This window comes from Ambystoma mexicanum, chromosome 13, assembly GCF_040938575.1.
Source record: "Ambystoma mexicanum isolate Mex_15411 chromosome 13, UKY_AmexF1_1, whole genome shotgun sequence".
Lineage (NCBI taxonomy): Eukaryota > Metazoa > Chordata > Amphibia > Caudata > Ambystomatidae > Ambystoma > Ambystoma mexicanum.
The window spans coordinates 206,300,941-206,317,094 of NC_090938.1; the positions used below are offsets into that span (position 1 = coordinate 206,300,941).

The 16,154-nt window shown below is 45.8% G+C and overlaps 1 protein-coding gene and 1 long non-coding RNA gene across 3 annotated transcripts in view; one reads left to right on the forward strand and one right to left on the reverse strand.

The window, feature by feature from the left end:
- Positions 1-10,477, forward strand: part of LOC138521093 (uncharacterized) — a 143,047-nt gene extending 132,570 nt beyond the window's left edge. The window contains exon 3 of the long non-coding RNA XR_011282932.1: positions 9,452-10,477. This is a non-coding gene — a long non-coding RNA (uncharacterized lncRNA). The remainder of the gene's footprint in view (positions 1-9,451) is intronic.
- Positions 1-16,154, reverse strand: part of CELSR2 (cadherin EGF LAG seven-pass G-type receptor 2) — a 449,058-nt gene that overhangs the window by 90,448 nt on the left and 342,456 nt on the right. For both annotated transcript variants that reach the window (XM_069633658.1, XM_069633657.1), the window contains exons 16-20: positions 10,708-10,809; positions 9,625-9,719; positions 2,651-2,860; positions 873-1,056; positions 542-685 (exon numbers count right to left, since the gene is read on the reverse strand). In XM_069633658.1, the coding sequence (XP_069489759.1) occupies positions 542-685; positions 873-1,056; positions 2,651-2,860; positions 9,625-9,719; positions 10,708-10,809 (735 nt within the window). The remainder of the gene's footprint in view (positions 1-541; positions 686-872; positions 1,057-2,650; positions 2,861-9,624; positions 9,720-10,707; positions 10,810-16,154) is intronic.

The window sequence follows — 16,154 nt, forward strand, 5'->3', positions numbered from 1 at the left end:
TGTTCTTTGTTGCATGAATCAAGCGCACAATGTTTACCCGGGTTTCTCGCTTCCATGTTATGTTATTTGTATTTGGCATTTATATAGAGCTCTATATATCATTGGTATGACCTCAGAGCGCTTGTGGTTAGAATGCCCTTGGGAACCGTAGTCCATGTCAATGGAGAGAGTAGGATAGCATACAGTGCCTGGGTGTAGGAGTAGCTTCCACTGCTACTCCCCTTGCAATATCTGTTCTGTATGTCGAACAAAAAAAGGGGGGGGAGAGAGTGTGTGTGTGTGTGTGTGTGAGTGTGTGAGTGTGTGTGTCTGTGTGTGTGTGTGTGTGTGTGTGTCTGTGTGTGAGAGAGAGAGAGAGAGAGAGAGAGAGAGAGGTATTTTGCCCTACTGTGGCATATGATACATCTGCTCTATGTATGAGGAAAGTCTGTAACATCCCTTCCTAAACTATGTGTGTTCAGCAGAGAGCCTGTACGGGCGCACACACAAAGCAAATGCATTCAGCCCACCCAACACAGACGAAATCAGAAAGCATGCTCACATTTCACTTCTGTGGGTTTGAAGACAGATTCAGGCAAGATGACAGTGGTCTCCAGATCTGCCGGCTTCTCCCCGCGGAGGGCTTCATACCTTGGGAGCTTAGCGCCCGCAAAGTTTACCTTGTCAAGGCGCACAACTGAAATCACTGCAGAGAAGGAAAATTAGCAAAGTTAGCGGTCCCAAGAAGAGGCACAGTGAAGATGCACGACTGCGCAAAGACATTAGAGTTGAAGAGAGGACCACCATTTGGGAATGGGGCTCCCCAGCAAGTATCCTACAAACCCTGTCCATGCTTTCACAGAAAGGGGGAGGGAAACAGCTGTCTTGCTTACCAATGTTCGGGGTGATGATGGTGAATGGTGTGAGGTAGGTCTTCCTCATGTTCTGTGCCAGCGTGCTGGCATACTGCTCGTAATGCTTCAGTAACTGAACAGTGCCCCCTTCTGACTGTTGTATCAGGTCCCAGTGCCGCTTGTTGCTCGGGTCCAGGATTGCGCTACCCACGCGCACCAGGTTCTGTGGCAAGAAAAGGATCATCTCCATGAATGGTCTTCCATGGGTGCCCAAAGCCCCCTTGGCGACAGGGGGCCATCATTAAGCTAAACTTTAGCAGGTGCTTCAAACTCTGCTGCCTATGCAGTGAGCCTTTCCTACCTGCTATCTTATGTGGCATGGGACACACGCCTTTACTTATGGAAACTTAATCACCCCACTGAGTTGCCCAGGTATAGCTCATTTCTCTGGATATGAAACATTTTTGGCAAAAAAGATTCACAAAAACATGCATTAAGGAATTTGAGAACAGCGTCTAAGCCTTTGAAAACACATGTACAATTTACTGATTAAATTATTAGTCGGATTAAATGATATCAGGTAATAAAATCGTGGCAAAAATGTCGCCAGTAAAAAAAAAAGAAAATTGCGGCAACATGCTGTGGTTTGACCCGGTAAAGGTGTACCCCATTATACCATTTAAGGGGGGGGGTTGCGGGGGTGTCCCCCTGCTCCCCTTAAATGGTACAATGAGTCTGGGGTTTGTGGGGGTGTTCCCCGTATCCTTTACATGATTGTGGTTAAAAATACCACAGCATTTTTGCTGCAATATTCTGTATTCACAGCCATTTTTGCCGCAATTTTAAGACATGGAACCGTTTAAATAATCTCAATTTACAATATTCTTCTCAGTGATATCCTTTTCCATTGTGCATTCTTGTTGGCCATACATGGAGCCTGCAAGGATGCACCAAGATGCACCTAATGAAAGTTGACCACTAACTTTGAGCCAATTATGTGCAGTTCTCGTGGCTGCTGCAACTCACCCCATGAGAGTCGGGACTTAACCATGCTGCATGGGAGGTCGCTTAGGGCCACTGCCCAGGAGTCTTTTCGCCTGCGCCCTTCACTCCCACCCACACCACGCTGATCCTGAGTATTTAAGTATTAAGAGGCCCTTTCTCTCTTCAGTGGGCACAACAGAGTTCTCGTCTAAGACGTGGCTATGCCTAAACAGGATAATGTCAAACACACCCAAGTTTACTTCTTGTGAGCATGGCATGGAAGAGGCCAATCGAGCATCCATATTTCCGTGCCAACTGTGAATAAAAATCCAGGAAAGGGCTCCTCTGAAGACTGGGCACCTGCTTTCAGAGGACCACAGACCCAACCCTCTACCCGGTGGGTGATGCCAAATGAAACCAGAAACATCACAGTGATGTAGCTTGTGGGCACCAAGGAACTCATATAAAGGAAGTCTTGGTTGCTTACCTGTAACTGCATTTCTCCAGCATTGGTATCTTTCATAGGTCTTGCCAAGGGACCTCTGACGCACCATGAATCTTCCTCGCTCCCAGTGCACCTACTAAATCTTACTCCAGTGGAATCTGGCACTTTGTATGCCAGGTTCCTGCCTTGAGAATCAATATTAAGTCAGTAAGTGGTGTCACTAGAATTTCCGCTTCTAAAGAGGCTGGGAGTAATGGGCACAAGAGTGAACCTGGGTGCGACCACTATAAAGAGATGAGTTGCGAGGTATCTTCAGCATAGGCGTGTAGAAGGTACGTTTAGTTACTGCTATGGACTAGGGGACCTTGCCCAGGGGTTTTAGAATTACCTCAGTGAAGTGGATATCCTGCGTAGCAGCAAGTCCAAAACCCTGCTCTAAGCTCTCGTGTTCGAGGAGTCGCGCTGTCAGTTGGTATGCCACCTTAACGTCGCTCCCAAAGTAGCTTGGTGTGTGCTGCGTGGCATTGCGCAGAAGTAGGGCAGTCTGTTGAGACCTTCCTGTGTCCAACTGAGTCTCGTTCCGATTGAGCTTCTCCACCTGAGACAAGAAAACAAAACAACAGAATTTAAACCCTTCTATAAAAGGTGCAATTTTCAATTAAACTCTGAATAGTGAAATAATCAAACCCACTCAAATGATAGCAGCAAATGCACACTATACGGATCTAAAACCAGATTAATCCTCAAAAGTCTGTGTCCCTAAAATCATATGTGCAATCTTTTTCTAGTTGCTCCAGGGCCTGGTTCCTGACTTTGTATCTTTTCGGTTTGCACACCTAGGCTTTGCATCTTTTTCATACTGCTCCAGGGCCTGGTTCCTGACTTTGTATCTTTTCGGCTTGCACATTCCTAGGCTTTGCATCTTTTCCATACTGCTCCAGGGCCTGGTTCCTGACTTTGTATCTTTTCGGTTTGCACACCTAGGCTTTGTATCTTTTTCATACTGCTCCAGGGCCTGGTTCCTGACTTTGTATCTTTTCGGCTTGCACATTCCTAGGCTTTGCATCTTTTTCATACTGCTCCAGGGCCTGGTTCCTGACTTTGTATCTTTTTGGCTTGCACACATAGGCTTTGCATCTTTTTTCATACTGCTCCAGGGCCTGGTTCCTGACTTTGTATCTTTTCGGCTTGCACATTCCTAGGCTTTGCATCTTTTTCATACTGCTCCAGGGCCTGGTTCCTGACTTTGTATCTTTTTGGCTTGCACACATAGGCTTTGCATCTTTTTTCATACTGCTCCAGGGCCTGGATCTTGACTTTGTATCTTTTGGCTTGCACATTCTTAGGCTTTGCCCTTGCCTATCCTCTTTGCTACAAGCTGGCATTTGACCTCATCTGATTCACCTCTTGAGCAACACAAGCCCTCCTTCTATTCCTCCAGTCCACCTGCCTGCCTTCCAGTCATGTAAAGTACATCATGATGTGCATGCATGTGATTCAGGCACAACTCTGCAGGCGGAGGCCCAGAGGAGTTCTCGTGCAAACAAGAAGGTGCTGTACGAGTCATGGGTCAAGGGCATTACCCACTTTAGGTGTATTTTATTTATTATTTTTTTATTGGTTTTCAGCACGCCGAAGCCCGCAAGCATCAGGGCGCAACAAGGGATACAAGACGAACAAGACAAAAACTCTTAGGGAAATCTATCCGAATCTTCATTTTTTTCAAGTTTTGACTGGATTATCATTGGGATTTCCAGCACCAGGGGCGCGGAGTATGCTGGTGCGGAAAAGTCCAGCTGTGCTGAAAATCCCCATACTTTCAATGGAATGTCCTGAAATTGTATCCACCAGCCCCCCACCTCGGGAAAACCAAATGTCTACTCCCCTGACCAGCACAGGGGCCATAGGTGCTATTCCAGTTGGAATTCAGAGTCCTGTGAAGAATGATTTGGCTGAACGCACCATGTAAGAGGTCAGTGGCCCTTCTTTGGTTCGCTCTGGCTCTAGAGCACCAAGGCCACAGCAGTTTTTTGCCATCACATTGTTCACTGCAGGAGTAGAGCCTTTGTCTTCGGGTGGGAAATCCTCCTGCAGGACGGGTTCAGTTTATGCAAAGCCATGGCCCGGATAACCCTATTCTCATACAAATCTTGGTAGCTCGATGCATATTTTGCAATAAGTCAGACATACTGCACCATTCAAACATTTCGCAACCATCAAAACTGGGAAGGCCATTGCATTCAAATCCTCCCAGGCTTCTTCGCAGGCAAACACTTGGCGTGTGGATTCAGAGTGAATACCAGACACTAATTCATACATCCACCTGCATCTGGGCCGGTGCTTGCACTGAGCTTCCAACCGGAAGTCCCAGGAAGGCAAGGCCATGTTAGGCAGAATCACAAGCAGTACCCTTGGGGAACACTACATGCAATTAAGGCTACAAGTGTCAGTACAATTAAAGATGATGCCTATGGAGTCGTTTTAAAACTCCATAACCAAAGAACACAAAAGTAAAACACATTGAAAATTAATAGTTCAAAGGCCCAAAATATAGCAAAAGAGCTGGAGGGCTCTAAGGTAGAGGGAATTTAGCACTTGCGTGAGAAATCTCCCTAACAGGCGATACATCCACATGCTTTTCTCCATGCCTACTAGGTAAATGCTGCCTCATTGGGGAGTCTCACTCTACTTGTAAATCCAGGTTGCCACTGTGATAGGGACGTGGTGGGAACAAGCCTTTGCTCCCTGTACCTAACATATGTGCAACAGGGTGCAACCTTTTGAAGAATTACAAAGTAGCTGCCACCAGCCAGTTGCATGCAAGTAAGGGAAAAAGCAGAACTGGCAGGGGACAGGCTCTGAGTCAGAGTTTAGGACTATGAGGCAATAATACCCATCACTCATGACTTATGGCTCCACAACTCTATATTAATGAATAGTCAGGATTATGGTTAGCTAAATTCCTAACAGATATGAGGAGAAGCTTTAAAGACATGCTTCCGAGTAAAACTCTGTCAGGATCGGTTGAACTAAATTGTTATCCCTCAGTGCTCACAGAATTCTGCCTCATTACTTTGAGTGTATCATTTCATGAATTCATTGTAAAGCGCTTTGGTTAAAAGTGCTATAGAAAAACCCTAAAATAAATAATAAATATATATACTCCTTTACTTATCAAACATATGATCTAAACCTAGTCTTTGCCCCTCCGGAGACAACCTAATCTACAAAACAAATGCTTAAACAACAAGCGGGCTTCCAAGGCTTGCCAGCTGCCCCTTCCCTCTCCCCCACCCCCAACCTAGGCTCTCCAGACTAGCATTGCCTTCTATTAAAACCTTGAGTGATGGCCATGAGCCCCGTGTTCGTGTAAGGCGGTTAGTTTATTCCAGCAGTGTTATTGAAGGTCATCTCATCAAAATAGGTCATCAGTAAGATACAGCATAGAGCCGCCGGTCACCCATCAGGCAGGTCTTTCCCTCAACTGTTCATGTGAAGAAGAAAATTCCATGGTGTCATTAGAGAATGTGCTAAGGGACGGATCCTCCAGGTCAGCAGTCTTCCCCCAAGCAGCCTCCGCGTGTATCAAGTGCGCTTTAGCAGTCATGTCCGATTCCTCCAGGTCCATGACCCGCAATGAAGTTTCCCATCCCTTTCCAGAACATAGGGCTCTGGTACAGTGGACTTCGATTGGTTCTCGTCTAGGCTCCTTCGTCTCCCTCCCTATGATTTGCCAGATTCGGTGAGGACGTCACCTGCTCCCACCATCTCTTCGCTGATTGGCCACAGCACTCCCCCTCGGGTGCACCAACTTCCTCCCCACTAGCATGCAGATCAGATGTTTCTGGGGAGTCTGTGGTGTGTGACGGTGTCCAGACATTTGGTCGACCTAAAACTGGTCCAATGACATTTGGTTGACGCAATTTGGTCAAAAACCAATTGGTCGCATTTTTTTTTTTAATTATATATTTATTTTTCGGGTTTTCGTTTTTTACAAAAATGTTTTTTTAGAAAAAAAAGGGGGTTGGAAGGGGGGACCCCCCCCCCCCCAAAAAAAAAAGGTGAAAATAAAAAAAAAAAGAATTCGACCATTTGGTTTTCGACCAAATTGGTTCGACCATTTGTCTGGTCGACCAATTTTTTTCGACCAAATGTCTGGTAACCGTGTGTGACTCTAGTTCAGAAACGCCTTGTTGCTTCTCAGCAGCTCTGCTGTATTTTACGGTATTTAACGCATGCCTGCTTGCCAAGGGTATCTCTGCCACCAGAGGTGGCATTTCCCACAGTATGAGCACTGATGCATATGGCTTGCTTCCAATATTGCAGTCCTTCGGTCAGTCTGCTCCTTCATGGTGCATTCTGGGGAATGAAGTTTTGAAGTTCAAGGCTACCCTGGGTTGCTCTTGATCCCAGGTGATTGCATTTCTACAGGGATGGCAACAAGTGGGATCCCGCTCACCCACCCCCTGATTGATATATCGGGCAGGGACCGGGCCAGTGCCATCCCCTGTGGCGTTATACCCTCATAGCGGTGTGTGGGGAGTTGCTCCAACTCACCAAAACTTTATTTATTTATTTATTTGTATTTGTATAGCGCACTAGCAGCCCAGAGACATTGAGGCGCTGTTACAGGAAATTGTACGTAAGCTTCATTCAATGGTTACATAGGACAACAATAGTTCTCTTGGTTGCAGATACATTGTCTACCACAAATATCTCTCACGTTACACCCTTTTCCGTCTTGGGATAGGGCTTGGGTATTTGATCCTGGAAGTTTTAAGGACTGGATTCAGAAGATCCGGTGGCATGCACCTTGCTTTGGGAGATGCAACATTAAATCATAGAGTACCAAAAATGTTTCTCCCAATTGGTCTCTCACTTCGAGAGTAGATCTTTTGCAACACAGCGACTTCACTAGGCAGTGGTGATGGGACAGGTACGGCACGGTCATCATCGACCTTTAGTCACCATAAACTTTATTTTGGTTAATCAACCATAAAAGTATACAAAGGTAAAAAGACAATGAGCCTCGTTATAGGTTTGCCGGTCCAGAAGCAACGGTACCGGTAAGCTTGCCAGTACTGTTGTTTCCAGACCGGCAAACTACGAGTTCTTCGAGCGGGTGGCTTTCAGCCCGCCAGGTCTAACCTGGCGGGCGAAATGGCAGCCACGAGCAGACCTCGACGGATACATTGGCACCATTCATGAATAGTGTTGGTGCATCTGGCCTCCCCATTCCCATTGAGTCCAATGGGACTCAAATGGGAATGGGGAGTAATATTTTCTGGCACCCGGCAATGGGGATATACCGGGACCGGGCCGGGCTGTAATGCCCCGGAAAGTCCCCATTGTCGGGTGCCGGAAAATTCATGATGCCGGTATTTACTGGCACGGCTACTGCCAGAGTCATAATGACCCCAAATGCATTCGAAATGAAACCAAGGTAAAACATGATAAAATTAGCATGTCAAAAGGAACATGTCCTGGCAAAACATTAAAATCCGGTGCAACTAGGAGAAAAATCATCGTTATAAGTAGACTCTCCTCATCCTGCTTTGTTGGTATAAAAACTTGCATTTATGATACAAAGCACTAGCACTTTAGAACCATGATTTTTCTCCTAGTTGCGCCGGATATTAATGCTTTGCCAGGACATGTTCATTTTGATATGCTGATGTTATCATGTTTTAACGTGGTTTTATTTTGAATGCATGGTCTTGTTTACCTTTGTATACTTTTATGGTTGATTAACCGAAATAATGTTTATGATGATTTAACTTTCTATCATAAAAAGATCCAAATCGTGGTGCCCTTTAGACAGGGCACCCCCTGAATAGACACCAACTCTCCATAGGTTTGAATCACACAAGTATTCCAAAGAGGTCTCTTTTAAGCAGTCCTCCCGAGTAGTCTCGGGAGGATAGCTCACGGGTAACACACTCGCCTTGGAAGCAAGACGACACAGAGCAACACGGGATCAATCCCCGGGTCCCCGCTTAGAAACCTCTGGGTATTAAGCGCGTTATAAATAGCCAATCATATCATATTAACCTACACATAATGAGGAACCATGGTTCGCCGGGTGGTTGGGTGGAGGTCTTCTTGGTCACACCGAATAGTGATTTATAAAGTTCCTACCTTGGCTTTTTATAATGCACTCTTTGCTTAGTTTGTAATATACGACATAACTAAATGTATGCTTCTCTGCATGTTGATTACTTTGACTCCAACACGTGCTCAAACTATTACTCAGCAAATTAACAGCAAGTCTAGGTCTGCGCCTCACTACCGGTTCCTAGTAGCTGGGAGGCCGGCGGAAGGTGGGGGGCTTTTGTTGCCTTTGCTTGCTTAGATGGGGACCAAGTCACCACTGCTTCAAAAAAAAAAAAAGGTGAAGGGGCTCAAAGAGTATCAAATGCGCGGCTCAATCGGAAAGAAAATGAACTGGTAAAAATAAGTTCGACTGAGAAATCCCAAAATGAAAATGAAGAAAACAAAAAATATCCAACATTAATCCGTGAGCATATTTTTTTTTTAAAAAAACAGTAGAAAATGAAAAACGCGCCTGGCGAAGAGTGGAATAGTTTAGGGAAGATGCGGGTGGTGGGAGGAGGATTGATGGAGTGCCTGGGGCATGAGGCTTACTTCCTTTTTAAAAGTGTTCCTTCAAGACTGAAAATAAGTGCGTACAAATGAAAAGTTGCAGAGTTGTGCAGGCGTAGAAGGGTATCTGGTCATTGCATCGAATCCAAAGCATCGACAGACATACCACTGAAAAAATACATTAAAAAAAACCCATCTAATGCATTTTTTTAAATCGTAAAGGGTTTAGTTTAGTAAAAAAATGTTTTAATGTTTTAAAAAGCCCCCATTTAAAAAATAAATACAAAAATGCATTCAACGTTTTTTTTTTAGATTTTTTTTGTCGATGGTTTGGCTGTCGATGTAATCACAACAACCTCCTAGAAAAGGGGGTTTACTCCCTAAAAATAAGTCAACAAGAAACTAACAATACATCTTTGAAACAAATATACATACTAGGACTGAACTTACTTAACTGAAATAACACATGTAATTATTTTACTTTCTTTGTAAAAAATAATACAAGTCTTTGCATTTGCTGTATATATGATTGACAGTGTACAAGTAGGTATTTCTAACCTCTTCCTTTGTAATGCTTAATTTTCAGAATGGGTCATGATCCCCTCAATAATATTACGCAGCCCCAGAGAGTGCCCGCGCTGCCGCCAGGACCAGCGCTAGGAAAGCCGCTAGAGATGCAGTTTCCACAGGGCGGAAGCGATGGCCGAGGAACTCTGTGAGAAGCCCTAATGCTGCTCTGTAAAAAAGACACATAATTACCAGGTTCTTGAGCTGAGAAAAGGCCAAGGAGCTGCAGTTGAAGAGGCTCGGTGGCAGCCAACCCTTGTGCTCGTCGCAATGGCGGATCGCTGTGCCTGGAACACAAAGGGGAAGAACACATTTAGACCAGAGTTGATCTACGCACTGGGCCTAGAACCTGGTGTCTGTCCTTACAGCCTATTGCCCGCTCCATACACAATGATCCAAGATACATTTCTCTCTGCATTGAGTCCAGATTACAGGTATGAAAACTGGTTTCAGATCTACACGTTAACCACCGGGTTCTGGATCTAATCTCTATTCAATGTCTCACGTTTAAACATTATATCCAGTTTCGAGGTGCACGAGCTAACTAATGGATCCATGATCTATGGATCCTGTGTCCTATCTACTCTATGCATGGGGTCCCAGATCTACAACCCATGCACCGAGTCCTGGGCTTACACTTTAGCCATTGAGTCCTGATCTATTGATTCTACTATCTATGCCCTGGGTGCTGCATCTACTTCCTGTCAATGGGCTTTTGTAATTTTCTACTGATCTACTGAGTCCAGGATCTACTAACTACCAAGTGAGCCTATATGGTATTCCTTAGGCTTAAACATCACCTGCCCTGTGAATGCACAGTACATCATCCTCTGGACCCACATTCTGTGCCTGGAACTGAAAGTCTGTGTGTTGGGCCTCAATGCGTCATTAGGGCAAGGGCTTGGTAACACACATCAAATGATTCGCCCCATTCACAAGCATGAGTAGCAGACCGAGTCCTGGGGATTCTTCGTATTCTACTATTGGATGTAATATGGATCATCAAGATCCAAAAATGGAAAGAATAAAAAGTCTTGACATACTATGCAAAGCATCTACATGGGAGGCCTGGGGCAGAACAGGAGCACTGTGGAGTATATTTGTGTATAGGTTTCTGTACAATATCTCTAGTCTCTGGTTGATTTTCTTTCCATATGCACTGTTCTCACTTGTGGGGTCTCTACAAACACGGTTATGATTTCTAGGGCCTTTGCAAGCACTGAATAACCTTTGTATAAAGCAACCAATATGTTGAGATCATGCAACAAAACTTACCAAAAGATCCTTTCGGACATGGCACCGCAGCGGGTAGCCCGAAGCGCGTCCTTGGCCACCAGATGTCAGCCTCAATGGCACGCGGGCAGCTGTCGTAGTTCACTGCAAGCAAGAGAAAGAACGGAAGTTAGGGGACGGAAAAGAAAATAGATAATGAAATCATGTGCAGTTTAGATCACCATTAAATGTTGGTTTCGAGCTCCCACAGTTCCTAACACAATTCCTGGCACTGAAGCTGAGCCAATAAGGATGAAGTCGAGCGTACGAGGGAGATCATGGTGCCGGAAAATACACATAGCTCGCGATCAAGGATGCTTGAATTTTGGGACAAGGAGGTCAAAATAATGGCTACTGAGTGGTTGGTAGTTCTCTTCTTCAATATCTATGCATTAAGCGATAATGATGTTCCATGCAGGTTGTACCACATGGTAACGGCCTGCTATCTCGCGGTAGTGCGTGCCACATCAGCAGGTAGACTGGCACGGGGGCATGTGGGAGGCGCTATGTGATGGAAATGCAGTTCAGGGGAGACTGGAGCAATCAGAAGCGGCACAGGGCGGGGAAGAGCCGGTGTGGTGAGTGGCAGAAACTGAGTGTAAGGTAAGTGGCGGGGTGCCGACGAACTGCTGGATCATTCGAACATGGGCTGATTCCGACGGATACACCTCTGGTTCTCATGCCTTGATTGGACGGTGAACATTCCAAGGATTCTAATAATGGTTATCTGCAGTTATTTGTGTACTGTCCATTAGGTTCTTTATTAAGTTCTCCAGTATTCGTTTGGAAATTGAAAAATATTCTCTTATGATGTTAAACAGCAAATAACGCCAAATCAATTGCGTCTCTCACACCGTTCCTTTCCATTCATCCAACCACTAACTTTTTTCAGCAAACAGGGGCCAGCTGCTCCAGGGATGGCTAAAAACCACATGTTCCTCATTTCCTCAATATAGTTCTACACGATCCCTCCAGCAGATGGTTCACGACTACGATTGGTGCCTCACCCCTACGAATGGTGCTTAGACCCCATGATCGTTGCAGCTCCCGCTGTGGCCGCCACAATGGAGAAAGACCCAAAGCTTCCTCGTGTTGCTGGGATGCACCAGAACCCTTATGAGATCTGGGTCCTTTCCATGATGGCCACTGCCATTTCGTTCAACAGGCTACCTTGAGACACTTTTTTTTCTCCACCGACAGGCCTCCACCCCAGAGCCTTCCAATTGGGTGATGCAGGATTAATCTCAGACCGGGGCCTCCTGCCAGCCAGCAGAGCCAGCCCACCTACAAGGCCCCACTTTAAGGCCGTATAAGAAGACTTGTTTGCCCAGTCCAGCCATGGCTACCCTGGAGCCTACTTCTTCTATTTGCTATCCACGTCTGGGATATATGGCCCATTACAACATCTGTACCCACACTGCTCGGATTGCAACGTTTACCCGCTGCATGAGAGCCTGCAGGACAGATCATCACTGCTCTCACACCCTGTTACCTATGTTTCCGTCTTCCATCTGATCCCCCTCCCACCCTTCCACCTTCCGCCGAGCCTCACTTAATTCTAGTTTGCTACTGGATGGTCTGGCTGCACTGGTCTATCCTGCCTGCTACTCCCTACCTCTGTTTCACTTCGCTATCTCCGGGTGCAGCCGTGGCACCCACTGGCTACCAGGGTTGCTGCTTTCCCTGTACACAATTAACGGCCTATGGCCCGCTCGCCTGTCCTTGCCATTTCATCCTGCTCCACTCGACCCAACTAACGTGACCGATCTGGCTGAATTCCCATTTTGTCACTCTTTGTGCTGCTCACTCACCTTGCCTTGTAATCACTGCCCACCTCCATTGCTGCCGTCAACAAATTATGGTTCCATATCTTAATATCCCTGCAAAAATATTGCCATACAAAAATATCACCCTATTATTGTGGTGATATTAAGGCATGGAGCCTGCAGGGGACACCTCGGCAATCCCTGTATTATTTTCAAAGTAGCGGGGGACACCCCCGCAACCCCTGCTCCCAAAAACCCCTAATATTATCCCCACTAAAAATATTGCCTATGGCCGTTCCCGACGACCATATATATGGCGATATTTTTGGTGGGGATATTATCTGATACCCAAATTATGACTTGTTTTCACCCAGTAGTTCCCCCATACAAGTGGTGAGCATTACACACTGAACTGCCACCCCTTAGCCCTGTGCTGTGCTTGCCTGCATCCCTTTGACTGCAACCCACCTTCTTTGACTTGATCAGCCTGCATGCCCGGTGCTTCTCCCTACCTGATGTGTTCTAACATAATGCTGCCTACATAACTCACTACGTTTGCATCACACCTGATGCAACCTAGCAGCCCTTGCTGGATTGACACTCTCAGGCCTGTGCTGTACTAGTGTACATGCCTATTTGATGTAATCCCCGTAAGCCTGAGGTGTGGCTCTCCCATGTTGCATTTTACCTATTTGTCCCTGCATAATCTGAAGTAGCCCCCCACACCATGTGGTGTAGTAATCCAATGTGCACCTTACATAATTGTGCCTGCATACATGATAAGGCACCCATGCACCATAGGGTGAGGATTTCCCTGATTGTGCACCCATTCCAATGTCATTTCCTCATGCCCTGCCTTTTGCTGTGTTTGGACCTGTTCACTTGCACTTAATGTACCTTTCTTCCCCCCTCCAGAGCATTACTCCTTCCTCCCCATCGTGCACTCCTTCCCCTAACTTCTGTTACTGCACTTTCACGATGCGAAAGCCTGAAGACCTAGTAAAAAAGTTATTGTTTTTTTTTCTTCCCTGTACCTCCTCCTCCCTGTCTTTATGCACCTTGGAACACCATTTTGCTGTATAGGCGCATTATAAATACCCAATAAATAAATAATAAACCCAACTTTAATGACAAATTGAGACTTTACTTACCTTTGCTCTTTGTGGGTCCAGCACACACCATTTTATGTGGAGGGCTGGGGGGGTTACTTAGTAGCCCCTTATCCTACATTCTCATGTAACATTTTGATAATTACCCTCACTACTTTAAATGGCTGGTGGCAGTGGTTTACTTTTTCCTACCATTGTGCTTTTCTACCGCAGGCTGAACCCTCAGCTGCAGTACAGCACCCATGGGTGACCATTTTGTCAAAATGGCCCTGTCTTCTTTTTTCACCATTTTCTGTTTGTGAGGACTTTCTTGGGTTTTACTATGTGCATTGAGATAGGTTTGAGCTCTTTGTTTGTTGTGCCTTTGGCGATCTTCAGCCCTGAAACCCACCCTGGCTCCAGTGTGTCAGGAAGGACAGGATGTGAGGGAGGGTCCCGGAATGCCCCTGTCCTTAGTCTCTAGGAATGCCTGAATGAACCTCGTCCTGATTGGCTGGCTTGCTGTCCTTTCAGGATAGCCACCCTGATGTGTGATTGGATTGACACCCTAGGCTGTGCATGAATGGGAGAAACCTGCTGAAAAGGCGAGGGTTTTGGGACTGCAGGAGAGTCGACCAGTGGGAGAAACACCAAGTGAAGAAACCGCGAACGATGCTTTCTGCAACTTCCTGGAACTTGTAGTTACCCGGTGAAGCCATGCTGACCTCCTTTTTCACCTCGACAGAGAAGCTCCGGACGGAACGACTTCTCCCCTTGGGTTAGTGGGACCAACTAACCCCGAGACGAACTGCACTGGACCACCATCCCTGCCTTGCTATGCTTCTCCGTTGCTGCAAGAGCCCAATGCCAGGCGTTGAGTGTCCGTAGTCGAGTGTAACGTCTGCCATGGAACAAATACGGCTATAAGCTCAAGGAGTCTCCAAAGGACCCTCCAGAAGCAGGACCCCAAGATCCAGAATCCCTCACCAGAGTGCAGGACCGAGGTAGTGAAGGACATCCAACCGTCGTGCAAGATCCACATCAGTGCTGTTTGCTAAGCGCTGAAACCATAAAGTGATGCTGAAACCAAAAAGAGCCCCGTAGCTGCTGACTACCTCCCGAGTACTGCAGCAGCCCTCCACGCGTCCTCTCTTCTGTCTTCACGACTGAGGCTCAGGTACCAGGGTCTGCACCGCTGTAGCAATACGGAATCCATCTGGACCACTCTTCTTCTAACCAGAGGTACTGTTTAGGCTTGTGGTACTTTCCTTATTGCCTTTAGCTTTTCTCACTGGGGAATTGCATTGGCTACCTTTTGAGGCGATTTCAACTCCTTTCTCACAGGCTTAACAGCTTGTGACCCTACAAGGGATTTTTCTGAACACTCTAACTTTATGCAAGACTTTTATCCAAGATGTGCATCTGATCCATAGACTGTGTCCAAATGACTTTGGCTGTCCTGGCTCCCTAAAGGCACTCTTCTAAATACATTGATTTTGATACTGTTTGTCCCTCATAGGTGGTAGCTTGTTGTATACTGGTATGGCTGGGAAAGGCTTATCTAAACTTCATTGGAGGATTCAGTTATCCTCGAAATTGCTGAGAAATATTTCTAACCTTTTTACTTCCCTAACCCTTTCCTTTCTGCAACTCAGAGTCTACAAAAGTATCTTAGTGTGATATAAAAATGCAAAGACTAGCCTTGTGATTGAAGTCACCTCAGGGTGTAGGAGTAGTGTATAGAACATATCCAAAGATTATCCACTGGCTTTATTTGACTCTGAAAAGTAATTTAAAAGTATATTTGAATTGTTACAACAAATTGCCTTTTTAAAAGAATGCTTATTTAAACTGACGTTAAATAAATAACTATTTATAACTGACACCTTTAGTGTAAGTGTTACTTGGCTACTTGTATTTACGAATTTAATTGCTACAGCTCTACAGCTCACATTTACCCCTCTTGAAATAGGCCTGAATGCTCAGTCACACTACCAACTTGTGTAGTACAGACCTATACCAAAAGGTGGGTTAGCCAATACGAAGCAGATAAGTGTTGTGTAGTCTCAAACAGTGCGACTGCACCAATTCTTACCTTACAATTTCAATAAAGAAGGGTTTCAGAAGTTTCTTTGGATGTGGCAGCTCTGCAGTGTGGCACTGAATATGGCCCTTGTTAGGGAGATGGTGACAGAAACCCTGAAAGGAAAATGTGTTTAGCCTCTCCAGACCACCAAGACTAGAGGAGAAGAGGCCATCCAAGGAGTCTATCTGGACCACAAATGTTCCCAAAGGACATGTAAGCCTATCTGAAGCCTCCACTCTTCCAGAGCGTACACATTTCCAATGTCTCATTTTCTTCGTCCAAACTGTTGCTTTTTTTTAACCAGTTTACGCAACCACAGAGTTTGTATTCTTCCCTTGGCATGTCCATGTCTCCTCGTCAAACATTTTCCACCAATTCTTTAGACTTGCATTTGTCTGCAGCCTGTCCATGCCCTTTCTAAATGCAAGGCCTGTAAGAGTTTCAACTTAAAATCATTACATGAAGGGAGATCGGGTCCAGCCATGTGGTGCCCAAAGGGTTACCCATGTA